This window comes from Marmota flaviventris, chromosome 10 (genome assembly GCF_047511675.1).
Source record: "Marmota flaviventris isolate mMarFla1 chromosome 10, mMarFla1.hap1, whole genome shotgun sequence".
In the NCBI taxonomy this organism is placed as follows: domain Eukaryota; kingdom Metazoa; phylum Chordata; class Mammalia; order Rodentia; family Sciuridae; genus Marmota; species Marmota flaviventris.
In genome coordinates this window covers 4,169,880-4,189,342 of record NC_092507.1, presented here as the reverse complement: position 1 = coordinate 4,189,342, position 19,463 = coordinate 4,169,880, and the positions used below count along the sequence as shown (strand labels likewise).

Here is a 19,463-nt window from a genome sequence, read left to right as displayed (position 1 = left end):
CACACAATTTATTCACATATGTGTAACATATCTAACCTACATTTCAAAAATTTAAAAAGTCAACTGAAGAGTCAATTGAATTACTGATAAAACCTCAAGAAAACATGAAATGATACAGATCTCTCAACCATTAAGACTGCTATCCGTTTACAGAAAATCAAAGTTAGATAATTTAGTGGCACCAAAAAAACTAATATGAAACAATCCAACAATGAGAAAATTACAAATTATTGAGTGGGCTATGTGGAAAACAACTATTTTGGAAAGTTAGAAAGCAAAGTGAGATTAACCATCATGACATACTTGTGAAATATTTGAAAAATCATGCTGAATTTCCTGTTATTGTGGGGTTAAGTCAATGTCAGAGAGAAGTACAAGTTTAGAGATGTACAATGAGGATGGTTAAAATTACTCACATACAAATAAAATACCCTCAAGGAAAAAATTATGAGGGCATTAATAATCAATTCCTTCTCTGAGAATGCCCTATATCAGGTTTGGGTTAACCTCTCAAGTCATTTTTCTGGATCATTCCCTGACAAAGTCAACAACATAAGTTTTCTAACAACTGAGATTCTCAGAAACTGCTTATCTTATAAAACTTAAATGTCTTTCCATACTGGATGTCCACTTGCCAGTAAAGCTCACTGCCACCATGTTTTAGGACTGACAGGAAGTGGACAGACATCTAAGAACTGTAAGGTATGAACTGAAAACAGTGGCTAATAAGTATGGGAAGAAAAGAGGGGAAAACCTCCGTGAGTTACACACTTCATTGTATTAACCTAAAATATTCAGAAAGGAAAAACGAATAAAGGTGGCTAGAGAAAAACAGAAATGGGTAACCTTTGCCTTTATGAATACCAAGCTTTGAATGTCACACACTGCTTAAAAAACTCAGAAGTGTCCACTGATTCAGATGTTACGGCCACTTGTGTATTACTGATACTCCCCTCCAGATTTCCTTTTGCTTATTTTTAATCACAATTTGTTTAATTACAATGAAGATTCTAAAAGTAGTCAACAGAAGATTAAAGTGATGGTTCTCAACCTGGCTGTACTTCAGAATCTCCTGGGGAGTTTTCAGAAGTCCCACCCCTGGGGCTGGGACTGGGGCTGGGGTTCAGTGGGAGAGCACTTGCCTTGCATGCCCAAGGCCCTGAATTCAATCCCCAGTACCACCAAAATAAAGAAAGAAAGAAACACATCTAGGCTCCACCCCAAGGACTCCAAATGACTTCGACTAGGTTGGTCTGAGTGATTGATTCTAACACTTAGCCATGGTTGAGAACCAACAACACAAAGAGAGCAAGCACCAGACCAGGAGCAAGAGGGGTTGGCCTCTTTAAGCTCCACAGGGAGTTTTTAACATTCTGTATAGTACACTCACTACTCAACACCAGTTGTTGTTGAATAAAATATTTATGTGGCCAGCACCTACCCCTCTAGAGAACGCTGCTCCAGGGAAGGAAGGCTCTGCACTAACTTGGGTCTTCTGCCTTCCTGGGTATGGTCTCCTCAGCTACAATTTTGCAAGCCTTGCTTCCTACTACTCAAGGTTCCAAGCACTCACCAGGGAATCTGCCATCAAGAGAAAGTGAGAAACCCAGGCAGGCAGCTTGGCCCTACTAACTGGCTTCAACCAGAGCATCTCCACTTCTGTTTTATACATTTTTGGTTCCCCATAACACTGTTTGAAAAAAATGGTTCAACTACTATTAAAAGCTTTTTTAACTGCCAGATTTTCCTTTCCAAAAAACACTAATATTGAACTGAGAGACATGTGGTGGAGACTGCATGCTCCTGTCTCATTCATCTGTTTCTAACCCCAGAACTTCACCAGCATTTTATGTGTTGGAATGTGAAGTCTGCTAAAGGAAAAGAAGGAGGAAAAAACCTGAGAAAGAAAAGAAAGTTGATTTCTCCCTTGTTACAACTGACCACTCAGAAAACTTCTGATACCATGTCAAAAGATGCAAATTTAACAGGGCAGTTCATCTCCTCCATGTGATGCACGGCTGGGACATACCTGAATGCCAGGCCTTTCTCACAGCTTCCATCTCATACCTGCATGGTTCACCACTGCTCCTCCTGCTCTAGGAGGGCTTAGCAACCCATTCTCTACCTACCTTCTGCATCCAGAATGACCTCAGCTTTAAAAGCCCTCTACACACAGATGACTCTTCAATCTTTATCTCTAAGCAGGACCTTCTCCCAGGCTTCTAGACAGGTGCCTATTTGACATCACCTCTCTGTTGTCAAACAGACACCTCATAATACATTCAGATGAACTCTCCTGACATTCCACCCCATCCTCTCTTCAATAATGAACACCAGCCCCAATGCAGGAGCTGAGGTCCCAAGGATTTCTCAAAATATCCTTTCCCTTACACCCAAGCCCAGGGGTCTTGACAGCTCCACAAAATATATCCACTCTGCTCCCTCTCCACTGCCATCACCATCTCTTACCATCACCACAATGAGTGCTACAGTCTCCTAGTTGATCCCTCTCTACCTCCCCTGACAGTCAAGGAGCAGTCAGAGAAAACAATTCCACATTACACCACTCGCATCCTGCTAGCTCATGATCCAATGACTTCCCAATTGCCCTTAAGACTAAATCCCAGAGCCTGCTCCCCAGGTACACCCCACCCTGCTTGCCCCACTCTGCTCCAACAGTGTTTCTTCTAGGGTCCTCACACCAAGTACATTCCTGCATCGGAGGCTTTGCACAGGCTGTGCCCTCTGCCTAGAATGTTTTCTTCCCTATATCCTCTTCTCAGGCAACTGGCCTCCTTTCACCATTCAGATTTCAGGCCTTCCCTAACGGATTCACAGTGCTCACATCTCAGTATCTAGCGCTCTCTAAAGCTCTAATTTACTCACTTACTTGTGTTACTGTTTTTCGTTCTCTCCAAACTATAAGCCCCAAGAGAACAGAACTGTCTGTCTAGTACCCTCACAGCATCTACAACCACAGCCTGGTATACAACAGGCCCCCCCAAAATACTGCTGAATATAAAAATGATGACATGAAATAAAAAAGAATATTAATATGTATCAATAGACATGATATTATGGATCACTGTCAAAAGAGGCCTAATAACCTATTAAAACAGAAGTCAGGTTACAAAACTACATGTGAGGTAAACTTATTCTGGGTTAATAAACTATATATGTATCTCCACACTGGCACAGAAAAACCTGAAGAGACTATCGTGTATTTCTGATGGTAGGCTTCTGGGTGGCTTGGCCATTTTCTATAGGTACTGTGGGAATCAACAGGCAGGAAACGAGCATCCTCCTTTCCCAGTCTTTGTGTTGCCACCAGGCAAGAACTCCAGAGAAGATGGCTTTGGCTTCCTTCCGCACCCTCCTTCACTCCTAGCAGAGCACCTCAACTGATCAAGGAGTCTGAGATGAGAACTGAGCATGCCTGCCCCACTCCATCCCCTCCTAGTTCTAGGAATCTGCTCGTACACAGGAACACTTGGTGGCTACCTCCTCCACATCACAAGCTGTTCAGGGGTAGCTGCCATGAATTTGCCGGGTGCCACTGTCACCAGTGGCACTATTACTATTACTATGCCAGGCCACCTAATTCAGGGAAAAAGTAAGAGCAGCCCATGTGAATAGCAACTTGACACTGTGGACTGATGGACTCCTCCTCATTCGTCCATTCAATGAAAGGTCCCAGGGCACTCTGGGAACTACTCTAAGCTCACAGGATACATCAGTGAATACAGCAGACCAAGATCTCTGCTCACCCAGAACTTACAATCCAGCAGGGAAAGCCAACCAAGGCATAGTGAAAGAGTATAAATTTATGCAGTATATTAAATCATGATGGATGCTAACTCCAAAGCACTTATCTGTCACTATTGTCGTTTATGAAATAAAAAATACATAATCACCACACAGCAGGTTCTCTGAATTGCTTGAGGAATGTGTTGTGAAAAATTTCTGGAAAATGTTTTAATATCAAAATTTTGATTAGTAACTGAAGATTTTAACAAAAAATATTCTTAAATAATCAGTTAAGAAGTCTAAATCTTGTTCAACTGTACAAAAATAAAAATTTTAACATGCATATTAACAAATGTCCTCTGACACCAGGAATGGGGATTTGTTACCACACCACTTAAAAATGCGTCAGGAAAAATGGGAAATGATTCTACTCCAACCTGTCATACAGATCCTGCCTAATTCCAAGTTAAGCACCCTTTCTCAAAAACAGGAAGCTGATGGCATTTGCTTGCCCTTTCAACTCTTCAACTTTTAAAAACATAAATATATTTAAATGCTTCTCCCTCTTCTTGTTCTGAAAAAGTGCCCCTTTGTAGCCTTGGTGAATAAGAACCCCATCTGCCAACCAAATAAGCCTCTCTTTGGATCAGCTTCTCTCAGAGTCAGCGCACGAAGAAAGTGTGATGCCACCATGTGTTTCCCAGGCCTTCTAATCTCCACCACAGTGCCACCCACAGCGGTCTCCTCACAGGGACATCAACAATTCCCTGAATGAGAGCCACACAGAATGAGGTCTCTCCCTGCTCAGAAGTCTGGCCTGGGCCTTGTTCTCAGCCGTTCAGATCACCTGCTTCTCTCCTGACGTGGTGTCACAGCAGGCTACTTGTGCCCAGGCAAGCGATTTTTCTGTCTCCTTGTTTCTTGCACACAGGAACTTTTTCTCCCTTCCCATAAACTACTTTGAAATCACAATAAAATGACCACAGAGCTATGAAGTCTGCACAGAATTCTACCCCAGGTCTACCACAACGCCCCACCTGGAGGAGCAGGCCCAGGCACACGGGTGCATACACCCTGCTGCCCAATTCCCCAGAGCTTAAGACCCTCTGCATTTCCACCTTTCTCAAGTATAAATTCTAGGTCCTTTAAAGTTTACCTTTATTTCATCTCTACACCCTTCACCACCAGTGGACACCACCCCAGAAGCATGTCGGAACTCACAGAAAAAAAAAAATTTAAAAAAAAAAAAAAAGAGAACTCACAGAAGCACAAAGCTGCCCGAGGACCCCTGCCATGCAGAGGAAGCAGCACTGCCCATGCACACTTCCTTCACCACATTCACCCTGGCTCAGCTGCAGCTTCTCATCATTTAGAACGAATTTCTTTTTGTTTCTGTTTTTCATTTGATTTTCCAGCTTTCCGAAAGCATCAATACTGGAAAACTTGGGATATTTTTTAGGAACATTATCCCAGATTTTTTTATTGGCGCATTATATAAAGTTGTATATAACAGTGGAATTTGTTGGTACATATTTGTACCTGCACACAATGTAACTATAATTTGGCCAATATCACTCCCCAGCACTTCCCCCCTCACTCTCCCCCACTCCCCTGGTCCCTTTTCCTCTACTGATCTCCCTTTGATTTTCATGACGTACCCTTCCAACACATTTCTTTTCCTTTTTCCTCTCCAGCTTCTGCATATAAGAGAAAACATATGGCTCTTGACCTTCTGAGGCTGGCTTATTTCATTTAACATAATGTTTTCAAGTTCCACCCATTTTCCTGCAAATGACATTTTTTCTCATGGCTGAATTAAACTCCATTGTGTATATGTACCACATATTCTTTATCCATTCATTCATTGACAGACACCTAGACTGGTTCCACAGTTTGGCTATTGTGAATTGTGCTGCTCTAAATATGGGTATGAAATATATTACTACAGTATGACGACTTTAATTCTTTAGAATAAATACTGAAGGGTGGTAAGCTGGGTCACAGGGTGATTCCATTCCTGTCTTTTGAGGAGCCTCCATACTGATTTCCATAGTGGTTATACTAATCTGCAATCCCATCTACAGTGTAAAAGTATTTAGGAACTTCTTTGAAAATCTTCAACAGGACTTTATAATTACAAAGAGAACAGAAACATCTGGCAGGTAGGCAGATTAGGTAAAATGGTAGATTATGACATCCAGCTTCAGGATTCAGATGCTTTCAGCTACTTGGGCTTAAATGGAGATGAAAAAAAAAATGGGGAAGAAGGACCTTCCCTTCACGCTGCAGCCTCAAAAAAAATGTCCAAAAAAATCAGACAATGCGGGCTGGGGTTGTGGCTCAGTAGTAGACAGCTTGCCTAGCACGCGTGAGGCACAGGGTTCAATCCTCAGAACCACATAAACAAATAAATAAATAAAATATTGTGTCCACCTACAACTAAAAAAAAAAATTTTTTTTTAAAAATCAGACTATGCTTCCACATATCCCCACCATGGACACCACTGTTTTGAAAGGCTCAAAGCATTAACAGATACTTTAGATAAAGTACCCAAAAAACAACTCTGCATTCCATGACCCTTAGGAACTCACTAGCTAAAGACATGAGAAAAGGACTCTAAGAGACTCAATCATATCCCTGTAGCTGAAGTCTCCCAAAATACACTGGAGTGGTATGGGGACAGCAAAGCTAAGGCCAAGGTTAATTAAAACAGGCATCTAGGCTGAGTGCTCTCAGCCAGGTGGGTTTCTCTGGGTATGTTTTAAAAATGTACATTCTTGGGCCTTGGGGGAAGTGGGGAGGGTCTGAAACAGACAAATGGAGACCAGCAAATGAAAGGTGATTCTGACCAGCTTTAGTCTGAAGTCCTCTAAGCCAAAGAATGCCATTTTCTCCACGATTCTTCCCTTTCCATGGCAGCCCACCCTCCCAGAGGACTCAGACTCTCCTTTAAGTGTGGACTCAAAGTGGATCTTCATTTACACCTCAATATTTCTTAAAAGCAAGCTCAGCAAACAGCACAGTAAGTTATGAAATGGACAAAAGGACAATCTGTCCAAAGTTCAACTCCAGTACTAGATAAGTAAGGAAACTCGAGACAATACCACAGAAGAATCTCAAGAGCTCAGAAGAGATGCTGCATGTGTCAACGGCTGTCACGGGGAAGGAAACATTCTGGAATTAGAAGTGGTGGTGCTCGCATAACTTTGTGGATATATGAAAAATCACTGAATTGTACACTTTATAAAAAGACAATTAACATTAAAAATGAACTTCCCAAGCTGGAGCCAAGCCTCCCTAGAAGGTGCTGCACTTCCAAACACCTTTGAGAGCAACAATCTTTATTAAAGGTCTCTGTGCACCATTGCTTAAGACTTGAGGAGGCTGACCAATGACAGAGCCAAGACTAGAACCAGCTTCTGAGCCAGTTCTGCATTCTTTTCATTCAAGAGAGCAGAGGTTCTCCACTCAGGTTCTGTGGAATACTATCCGAGGTCCAAGACTTCCTAGAAACTTTTAATTTCAAAATTTGAAATCTGAATAAGGAACACCTATAACAAATATGTTCTAACATAAAAATTCATTGCTCAAGTTTATAATTTGTAATTAAATTCACCTTAGTATCCAGTGGTGTCATTTAAGTCATTATTGGGCTAATGAAAAAAACCAGAAATGAATATAAGATTAAATGATATATTTGTACCCAGGCCTAATATAGACTTATAGAAATGACTGCTGTGGAGGGAAAAAAACAAAACAGTTTCTCCATGGAAAAGGGCATGGTACAGTATCACCAAATTCCAAAGAACCTGCTGGAGAACACTCAGGATGAGATTCATGTTGCAAGAAACAACTTAGTTTTGAGAAAACATCATCCATCAAATTCACTAAGACCTTTAATGGAAATTTTACTAGTTTTGTAGTTTCTATTTATGTAACATATATATCTAAGTTTTTTATCTGCATAAGAATTCCAGAAATTAAGAAATCTATACTGCTTTTTTATGATTTTATTTCATTTATTCAACAAGCATTTCTGAATAATAACCATGGGCCAGATATTCTTCTAGGTGCTACATACTGAAGTAAAATTACAATAAAATTGTTTTGGTACAAACTGAAATGGGTCCACAGGAATTTTTTCCCTTTATAGAACATTTTCTTTAACATCTTACTCAAATTTTATGAGCACTATTCTCTACAGGTGAGAGCTGCTTCTCTTACCATTTCTCATTCAAATGTGCTATACGGGACAGTCTTCATCTGTCCACACTCCCCACGGTGGAAGGACATGCAGCCCAGCACAGATTCCAAAACATCCTGCCTACTTCCACTTCTCCCCAGGCAAAAGTGCCAAGTTGACATAAGCTGTCTGATAAACAGACCTTTGCTACTTGGGTTTGGGAATCCAATTATCTCACTTCATACTAAGTTGAACAGAGGAATTACATTTAATCCAACTGCCACAAGATTATCACATTTAATTTGAAACTTGATTGCATGCACTGTGTTCAAAAACAAAATGATGTCACTCTTCAAGTTCAGCTCTGTGTTTGCTGTTCACATGCTATTTCATATTTGCAATTTAATCAGAAAAGACCTGCCTGGGTTCAGAAAATAAGTCTGGGACCATCAAGCCAGTAGCTCTTTCAAAACAAAGCCCTACTTCAGGGTTAACAAACTTTCCAGGTCATCAGAGCCAAAATATCTCAATAGCCTTTATAATTAGATTCACCTGTGCTTCTCAATGTAGAGCACTTTTAGGAAGTTTGAGGGGTCCTAAATGATCCCTCAAAAATTGTAGTTTCAGGGGCTGGGGCTGGGGCTCAGCAGCAGAGCACTTGTCTAGCACGTGTGAGGCATTGGGTTCGATCCTTAGCACCACATACAAAAAATTAAGCACATAAAATGAAGGCATGCTGTCCATCTACAACTATAAAAAAAATTTTAATGAAAATAATGTGGTTTCATATTTCAAAGAGAGAGAACACAAAAATGTTATCTAGCAAAACCAATCACTGAAAAATTACAACCCTCGATTGGCAACTTTATAAAATTATACAAAGAAAAATTAAAAATACAAGAGCACTCAAGAATTTTTCCCTACACACTGTGGGCTATGGTGCATGCATGTAATCTCAGCTAATTAGGAGGCTGAGATAGAAAGATCCCAAGTTCAAGGTCAGTCTGGGTAACTCAGGGGGACTCTATTTCAAATTTTTAAAAAGAATGTTAGGGGGCTGGGGTTGTGGCTCAGTGGTAGAGCACTTGCCTGACATGTGTGAGGCACTGGTTTCAATCCTCACACCACATATAAATAAATAAATAAAAATAAAGATCCATCAACAATTGAAAAAATATTTTTAAAAAAGAGTGCTAGGCAAAAGTTGACTCCAAATGGATCAAGGACCTAGGAATTAGACCAGAGACTCTGCATCTAATAGAAGAAAAAGTAGGCCCTAATCTTCATCATGTGGGATTAGGCCCCAACTTCCTTAATAAGACTCCTTTAGCACAAGAATTAAAACCAAAAATCAACAAATGGTATAGATTCAAACTAAAAAGTTTCTTCTCAGCAAAAGAAATAATCTGTGAGGTGACTAGAGAGCCTACATCCTGGGAACAAATTTTTACCCCTCACACATTAGATAGAGCTCTAATCTCTAGGGTATATAAAGAGCTCAACAAGACAAGCACCCAAAAAACAAATAATCCAATCAATAAATGGGCCAAGGACCAAGGACCTGAACAGACATTTCTCAGAAGAGGATATACAATCAACAAATATACAAAATAATGCTCATCATCTCTAGCAATCAGAGAAATGAAATGCGAATCAAAACTACTCTAAGATATCATCTCACCCCAGTAAGAATGGCAGCTATTATGAAGACAAACAACAACCAGTGTTGGCGAGGATGAGGGAAAAAGGTACACTCATACACTGCTGGTGGGACTGCAAATTAGTGCAGCCAATTTGGAAAGCAGTATGGAGATTCCTTGGAAAGCTGGGAATGGGACCACCATTTGACCCAGCTATTCCTCTTCTCGGACTATACCCAAAGGACCTAAAAACAGCATACTACAGGGACACAGCACATCAATGTTTATAGCAGCACAATTCACAATAGCTAAACTGTGGAGCCAACCTAGATGTCCTTCAGTGGATGAATGGGTTAAAAAATGTAGCATTTATTCACAATGGAATATTACTCAGCACTAAAAAAGAATAAGATCATGGCATTTGCAGGGAAATGGATGGCATTAGAGAAGATTATGCTAAGTGAAGTTAGCCAATCCCAGAAAAACAAATACCAAATGTTTTCTCTGATATAAGGGGGGTGACTCAAAGTGGAGTAGGGAGGGAGGGCATGGATGAAAAATCACCTCTAGATAGGAAATAGGGGTGGGAGGGAAAAGGAGGGAGAAGGGGAATAGCAAGGATAGGGGAAGGAGACGGTCATCATTATACTAAATTCATGTATGAAGATGTGAATTTGGTGTCGACATACCTTATATACAAACAGAGATATGATAAATTGTGGTACAAAGGTGTATTAAGAATTGTAATGCCAAAAAAAGAGCTCATATATAATGGCATAATTTTACATGAACATATTTTACATACAGAGTTATGAAAAACTGTGCTATGAATGGATAATTATGAATGTAATGCACTCCACTATTGTCATGTATCTAAGAAAAAAAAAAAGAGTGCTAGAGGGATCGGGGTTGTGGCTCAAGTGATAGAGCGCTTGCCTAGAACGCGTGTGGCACTGGGTTCGATCCTCAGTACCATATAAAAATAATGTAGATATTGTGTCAACCTAAAAAACTAAAAAATAAATATTAAAAAAAATTTTTTTTTTTTTTTTTTTAAAAGAGTGCTAGGCCTGTATCTCAGAGGTATAATCCTTCTGGTACAATCCTCAGTACCAAAAAAAAAAAAAAGGCATTTTTAATATTAAAATTTCTGAAGCTACTACCAACTAAAAACATGTAATGTCACTTTAAGAATCAGTATAAACTAGCATTCTATTGTTTGCTTACTCTAGAAGAAACTTTGTACTAGAAGAAAAACAAATAAATGAAAAAACATTAATAGTTCAAAAACAGCACACAAAAGTGATTTGAACATATTCAGGGCGACCGTTTTTCATTATACAAGGTTGATGGTACCACATTCCACTTGGAAGAAAGCCATTTGAAATCTGGAGACTCGGGAATGCACCAGTTATATTTTAAGTCAAACAGTTAATTAATGACTAAACAAAAGAAATTTCAGTCTGGACAACATATATGGAGTACTAATAAGTGTAATTACGAAGTAGTCATTTGTGCGATCAGAAAGTTGCATTAGCATAATTATTTCTGGCTCTGGGACTTAAAAATAATAACTTAAAATGTAGAAATCTTGTAATAGTTCACCTAATACAGATGTGAATACAACCGATTATGAAATAAGACTGGATTCCAATAAAGAACATGCTCTGTGTTTCATACAGTCTTTCTTCCCTGCGCCAAATATACAAATCAGGCCTAACTCCAAGTACTGGTATAAAATTTCTACTCTTAATATATTTTCTTCATTATCCAAAGCCCACATATTAATAATATTCATGATTAAAAAATCAAACCTATTTCTCTAGAAAATAAATGCTTGCTTACTTTTTAAAAATAAGCTTGCAAAAATACATTGTTTATTTATAATACTTGAAGATACAACTGAATAAAAATGTCAAACAATTCTATAAAAGGATTAGAAGTCACTAAAATGCTGAAAGATCATGGAAAAGCCCACTTGAAATTGTTCTTTGGGACAGAACAGGAGGGACTATGAGCCTGGACTGGACTTCCCAGACCCTCCCTTTGCAACTAGCTCCAACTCTGGGAACACTATGTATGTAACATCTCCATGTCTCAAGTTTCCTCATCTATAATACAAAGATAATCAAATAACCCGTCTCATAGCATTAATTCAAAGATTCAATGTGATTATTCATGTAAAAGACTGAATAGTGCCTAGCATACAATATACGTTCAATAAATGTTGCTTCCACAATTACTGTTGTAGTCATCATCATTTCCTCTCTGGTCTTCAGAACCTTGGGAAGAGTACTTGTGGTTGAGAAAAGAATAATCTAAAATTGATCTGTTTTTAGGTACAGCATCTAATTTATTCTGGAACTGTAAATAACATTCAAGAAGGACAGGAGATTTTATGTATTTCAATAGGTTAAAAAAGGTTTAAAATAGCTTAACTAGACCAAAGATCCCTCATCTTGTTAAAGTCTTCTTTTGGTGACTTTCAGCTGCACCAAATGTTTGCACTGACCCCCCCCCCCAATATTAATTCTCCATTAACTCCTTCTAATTCAAAAGTACAATACAGAATGGATTTGCTGAGTACACTAAAGCAGCTTAGAGTTAAAGAGTCTTCAATTAAAAACCTAGACAACAAATAATAGAATGAAAGTTCCTGGGCATGAATAAGTAACATGAAAGAAATTAAGTTCAGAAACACGCCCTATCAAATGTGTTGTCTTGACCAAATTATTCAACCCTATCCTACCTATACTTCTTCATATCTAATAGGAAATATTACCCATTTTAAAATATTATTACAAGGCTTAGAAATAATTATAAAAAATACCCAGTCACTAGCAAAGAATGGGTGCTCAATAAATGGCAACATGTGCATGGGCCCCGTCTCACACCCTCTCCCCCACACACACGTGCATAAGCACAGGCAGGCACAAGTATAAAAGCTGGGTTCTGAATAGCCACAAATATTTTAACCCAAATCTGAGTAAAGGAATTCCTTAAAAGTATAAGAGGAGTCACTTTATGTCCAGGATTTCAACCATACACATTTAGCAGAGGGCAGGCGGTGAAGACACCGGAGACCAAGAAAGATGACAGCTGCTATTTTTCACAGGCAGCTCCGACCCCCAGTCTTACTTGGCAAACATACTGTGCAGAGATGGAAAACACAACTCTATCACGCACTTGACCACTCTCAGGCCCACATACCTCTCCCAGTGAGTGTCCCCTGTCCTAAAGAAGCGTGATCTGAAGAAATGCCGTTTTTAAACAACACGGCTTCTAAACACAGGCTGACTGCTTCACTTGGCCTTTAACCAAAACACAGCATCTATTTCAACTCTAGAAGGAAACAGTCTCCCAGCAGCATGGTGCAGCTGTCCTTCACATGATGAGCGAGTCAAGGAGTTTCGCAGCAGTGTTGACTAAACAGGATATACCTGCACCTAGAACCACAAAGCCCCAGCAAGAGACGAGTTCATAGAACTTGGTTTTCTTCAGATTTTAATGGGGACATAAAGAATGGCAGGCTGACGAAAATGGGCAAGTATCAATACTCCACAAGACCAAAGAAGGAAATGCTTTAGTAATTGTACTAATTGTTGTGCTCCTTCTAACATCCAAGCCAGTTCACTGCCACATAACACCCTGCGGAATTAACAACCCCTAATATAAGTCTTCCACTGTCACACTTAATATTCCTCTATTTTTCCTGAAGCCAAGAATTAAATAGGAAAAACACACCAAGGTCTTTTACCTATCAATTCAGTTTTCTCCTAAGAGTTTTGCCAGTGTTGCGCTAACAAACTACTGCAGGATCAAGCTATCACAAGGGCCAAGGACACTATGACTGCCCTCCTCAGCTGTGCCACCTTCTGCTGCCATCAACCTTGGGAACACACTTCTTTGTGCTTCTGTAGCAGCAATACCTGCCAAAGAGAATCACCTTTTCTTATCCATAACCCCAATTTTACATTCCATCAGTCAGCAAGAGGGATGCATTTCCTCTCTGGAACTTGGACTATAGCAACCCATGGTATAGAGGAATACATATATTGGGTCCTGGAAGATTGACTTCCTCATTATCTTTTCATTGTATCCTCTATGAAAGTTCTTTATGGATGTTTTACACCATACCTAACAATTAATAAACTGAAGCATGTCAATAATTTAGAGGTAAACTTATGAAAGATGAAGGACATTGCTAAAAGTTTCAAAAACAAGTTTTGAAACTACCAATCTAAATAATCTACCAAGTAAATTTCTGACAATGCTATACCCACTTTAATAAGACTCTTAAAGTCACCAATTTTAATCATTGGGTAATTTTTAGCTTTAAATATAAATTTAAACCATAATTACATTGCCAATTTTATTTGAAATATAACATTGAAAAACACCTACCTAACTTAATCCAACAGTAACTTAACACAAGCCTGTTCAAAACATTTTTTAAAAAGAGACTGGGGATATAGCTCAGTTGTAGCCCCCTATGTTCAATTCCCAGTGCCAAAAAAGAAAAAAAAGAAGAGAGGGAGAGAGAAAGAACATACCTATACCTATTGTAAGTTTTTTTACACTTAAAACTGGAATAATATATAATAATATTGTATCAATACATGTTCCAGGGAATACTAAGAAACATACCGAATTTTTAAATAATCCATAACCTAGTACAGAGTTAATGAATGCCTTCCAAATTATATCATGTTGCTGATAAGAGTTACAATACATGATTAAGACTAATTTTCAGCATACTTCATTTTCATATCTGAAATGTTCGAAATAGTTAATATGTAACTGGTTAAAACCTTCGGCCTCTAAGCTAGCTAATGTTTGTCAAAACAAAAGGATCCTACCCAGGTGAAAAATTCCATTTATACAAATAATCAAAAATGTATATACTTTAAGAGAGATCTGAAATCAGATGAGACAAGGAAATAATAGAAAGTATTTAAATCTGTAACTTATGATAAGGAAAGGCACTTTCATCCCTGGAACCTCCCACAACTTGAAACAAAAGTATTGAGTCAAGAACTTTCAAAAATCAAGGCTCATCAGACAGCACTGTTTTCTTCTTGGGCCCTGACAAACCTGAGTGCCAATCAAGGCCAATACACTAACTTTAACCTAACTTGAAGTAAATGTTGAGCCAGCAACACCAACGTATTCAGACCAATGGATTTAGAACATTCATATTGTCACTCAGCAAAACAGTAACCTCAGCCATCAGAACTACAGGAATATAATTCACAAAATGATTCCCTATAACCACACTAAATGAATATTATTCTACACTGAAAATGGACACATACCCAATTCTTGTCACCACATTAATGGCTATAACCCTAAACAAAAGTATTCAGATTTCAAAGTTTAAAAAGATGACAAAGCAATGCACTCCTAATACTACAATTCACAGATTAAAATTTACTACAAGCAGTCACTTTGCCCAAGAAATTAAACTTTCATCAATCTGCCCTCCATTTGGATGCTACTGCACACAGCCTCCATTCTCAGTAGAAATGCCCATCGTTGAGGTAAAGTCTTAATGCTCCAAGCAAACTTTCTTAATCAGAGAATACTAAAGCTCCTTTGCTCCTTCCCAATTTTAGCAAAACTTCACATTGTCAAAATGCTGTATTTTCTGTGAAACATTAACACTGCATATTTATTAGTTTATGACAACCCAGTACTAATGTTTAACTGAAATGTGGGCAGGGTTAACCACCAAAAGCAAGGCACCAAAAGGCAAGAAAATACAAACACAGAAATTCATGCTACCTTAGTTAAGTCAGCGTGCACATTTTACATGTTTCAATACAAGCCAAGCAGATCAAAGAGAGCTCAAGACACAAGTTGGTTTTTGTCAAATCCAGATTAAATATTCTTCTCATTGATAACTTCCTAGTTCCATATTTCAAATTTAACATAATATAAAGTAGTGCTAAGCAAAACAACCTAAAAAATTTGTCCTTAAAGTAATTATATCCTTAAAAATAGAAATTTATCTACCTCATTAGTGTTCCAACGGTGCCTCTCTTTTGGTAAACTTGAACATTTCGGCAGACATTCAAGCAGCTTTTTCGGTAAAAAGATTTTTACATGACTACTATTGCTGTTCCCATGATCATCTATAAAGAAGAAAACAATAAATTCAGACAAAATAAGAGAAAAGCCTCCCATTAAGTAAACTGGCAAGGTCAGAAACAGCAGCTCAGCTTGGTCACTGTAAGACCAAGAGCAGCAGAGGGCCACTATTCCTCTTAGCAACACTCATCTACAACCTGATCAGATGGATGGCAGCAGGTAGCTGGCCACAAGGTTCTAAAACAGGATGGAGCTTTGCTCCATCACAAGCAAAGGAACAAGGAATATCCCAGCAGCTGCCATAAATAGAATGTTACTTTTAATGGTTTTTTTCCCCCCCGTGTTTCCATGAAGCACATCATAATTACAAAATGATTTAACCTGGCAAAACCTAAAAATCTTTTATTAACCACTTGAAAAAGCTTAAAAATTTTTAGGTAAGAAAAATTATAATAATACATGAGTATTTTATTAACTAATACCACTTTGTCCCTTTGAATACAAATGTGATTCATCCTTTCAAAACCAAGTCACAAATCTTATAAATACCAGGAAGTTAAATCTGCAGCTAACCTTTCTATCTTGAATCGAAAAATCTCACTTTGATTAACTTGATATACATGCACATATCTACAGAATATATTTCATCAAAATGTAACTCTTTGAAATGAATTTTTAAAAATTAATTACTTTTAGACTAGATGTTAAGTGGGACAACCTATAATCAGTCTACAAGATGCCTTCTAAAATATATATATAACATTTATTTCAGCCATTTATTTGCATATCATTTATTATTTGAATCCTATAACATAGTCCCTTTGCCTGGTTCAAAACTCCTTAGCAGTTGTGGCACACTTAGGTCAACGTTTCCAATTACCCACTCCAATTTTTCTTAGGGCTAAATAAATTCCCCCAAAATATAACCACAGGGTGTAATGAATAACTAGGTATTAAGGAACAGCACACTGAAACATTAAGGACTAAATTTGCTCCAGTAAGACAACTGTATCAACTTTTTCTGATATTAATAAGGTACAACAGAAACACTAAATTCAGACTTAAAGAGACCAAGATTCTGGCCCAGTTCTGCTATTTTCCAATTGTGTGACCTTGGGTAAGTTACTTAATATTTTCAGTTTTCCCAAATCATTAGAGAATTAGAGATCTTCTAATTCTGCTTTAGGCACAAATCTCTCTAAAATTTACTATTGTTCAATAACATCTTAAGAATTCAGCAGCCTTACATAGGTATATAGGCATTAGTTAATGATGTTAGAAGTAAAATACAATATTTTTCTAGTTATTCACAGTAATTTTGTTTAGCACAGCCTATTTTTGAACGTGCAAAAACATAAAAGAATTTTAAAATATTTAAGCTCAGAAAACTCTCTCCAAACATTTCTCATCTGATTAACACATTTCTTTTCATGGAAAAGATCTTAAAAGGAAAATATTGGGCATAGAAATAGTCTAAAAAAATTTACTACATCATATAGAATATTTTATAGGGATGAACTTAAGACAGTTTTATCGTACTAAATCTTTTTTGGTCCATAAACTACATAACCAATTGAATTATAATGCCATCATATATTTCTATAACAGGATAAAAACTCAAAAAACTTAAAATTGATTGCTTTTAAGAATCTAAAGTTTTAATTTAATAGCAAAATAAGATTAAACTTTCAAAAAGTCTTACTTAGAAATCAAAAGGAAACTGTTAACTAGGAGAAAGTTCATAGAAAGTTCTGTATTAATTACACACTATAAAACCTTTGTAATTTTATGTGCTTATGCATGCTCCCTGCACTTCGTCCTCCAGAGGGAGGTACCATGGGCCATAAAACTTTAAAGCACAGAAGACCAAATCACAGGAGTCTTCACCTCCCTTCTCTCAGCCCCTAAAGTGGTTTTATTCTCATTTCTAAAAAAATCACCATGACGATGTATACGGTTTGGGGAACAGAGATAAAATTCTAAAATCTACACTCAATTCAAATAGTCAATATTTACAGGGTACCTTTTCTGAAAATAGCACTGTGCTAGGTGCTTGACAGATGGGCTTACACTGCACTGCATATGAACAGTCTTGTCTCTGAGAAAGCTAGCTGTTAAAGAGTTCTGAAAAACAGTGATGTTCAGAGCAGAGGAGTGTACCTTAGCTTCTGGCTCAGAGTTTGTGGTCACAACCTGGTATGTTTTCTATTTTCTGTCCTTTTAGCCTCTATAAGGAACCTAGCTACCCATGGTAAATACTGTGTGTGTGTGTGTGTGTGTGTGTGTGTGTGTGTGTTTTCTTGACACCACAACTGGCTGTTACAGGAAAAGCTTCAGTCCTCCACTATGATACCAAATCAGGCTGTGGTGATTCAGCCCAGAGGCTTTTAAAGAAGAAAAAGCAGAACAGCTCTGTAAGTGCCATCTCAACCAGGCTTCCTCATCCAGCACTCACGGGATGTGCAGCCAGGGCCTAAAAATGAATAAGACCATGACCAGCCGTCAGGTTCCCCTTAATCAGCTTCTAAACTCTACCATTTCCAGGACTTAGGCTCATGCTAATGTAAACTGGATGTTTTTAAAGAAACACAACGTTGGGTAAATTTTCCCACTATGCATTATGAATATGGTGATTTCACTACTGGGGAAAAGAAAGTATTAAGAACTCAAAAAGGCAAAAATGTTAAAACTCATGTCTTAAATTTTTGGTGTTTCTGGTTAAAGTGTAATAAAGAAAAACTGCTTTTACACTGGCAAGGAACTGTTCACATGGCAATACTGCATGAAAATGTGTTTTTAATTAAAAGCTACTGTGTAATGTTTTTAGATTAGCTATAAATGATTAATAACATGCCAGTTTTTAAATCCTAATAACAGTATCTTAATAAAATTAAGGTATATGCTGGTTTCAACTGCATCTCAGTCTTCAATCCAAATAGTCAAACCCTAACCCTGCAAGGTGGGAGTGTCAACCAAATGTCAGTGAAACATTTCACTATTGTCATCTAACAAAATATGCACGTATGATATATGACTCTACAAAATAATTTTCTAACCTACTTCACAATAAAAACATAACTAGTGAAGCTCTTAAAATTGACAGATGATTTATCTGGCTGACAGCTATAATTCTAGAGAATGAACCATCCTTTCTAGTCAACCTTCAAATATTTTCCAAATGATAATTTTAGAGGCATACTATAATTTAACTAAATCTTTCTAAAATGTATAAAAATGCTCATTCACTTAGTTAACAAGAAAAAAGTAGAACACTTGCTTTCAGTTTTGTTTCCAAAAATTCTGATTCAGATTGCCAAATCCTTTATTTAAATCCAAAGAAATGTATTTGACATGTTCCTTGGGACAGGCTGTGCCTTCTGCAAGGTAAACTGAAACTATATTAACTCTAAACTAGAAATTATACATCGTTTTGATTTATAATTAATAAAAATTAAATAATGAGTTCTACAACAATGAAGACTGTTATTCAATCAAGTTGATTATGATTAATCTCTCAACCTCTAGACCAAACTGTTCAAAATAAGTTGATATAACAGTGTATCCAATTGCTAAATCTTATTGGGAATATATTTGATCAACAACTTGGAGTGGTAAAATTAAAAGGAAGCTCTACAATTTTCTGTTTAGCTCTAATTATTATGTGCTGAGATTTAATGAGTAGGAGAGGAACTGATTCAGGAAAACATAAGCACATATTGTTACATCCAAGTCAGCACAGTGCTCACAGCAGCCAGCATTGTCCTGACTAACCTCAGACCTTCAAAGCACTATTCATCCAAAA

The 19,463-nt window shown here is 37.7% G+C and overlaps 1 protein-coding gene across 12 annotated transcripts in view; it reads right to left on the bottom strand.

The window, feature by feature from the left end:
* Camta1 (calmodulin binding transcription activator 1) overlaps positions 1-19,463 on the bottom strand; it is a 764,822-nt gene that overhangs the window by 715,052 nt on the left and 30,307 nt on the right. For all 12 annotated transcript variants that reach the window (XR_011708728.1, XR_003584460.2, XR_003584461.2 and 9 more), the window contains exon 3: positions 15,587-15,705. Coding sequence is in view for 2 of the 12 variants with exons in the window: in XM_027947479.3 (XP_027803280.2) it covers positions 15,587-15,705 (119 nt within the window). In the remaining 10 variants the exon portion in view is untranslated. The remainder of the gene's footprint in view (positions 1-15,586; positions 15,706-19,463) is intronic.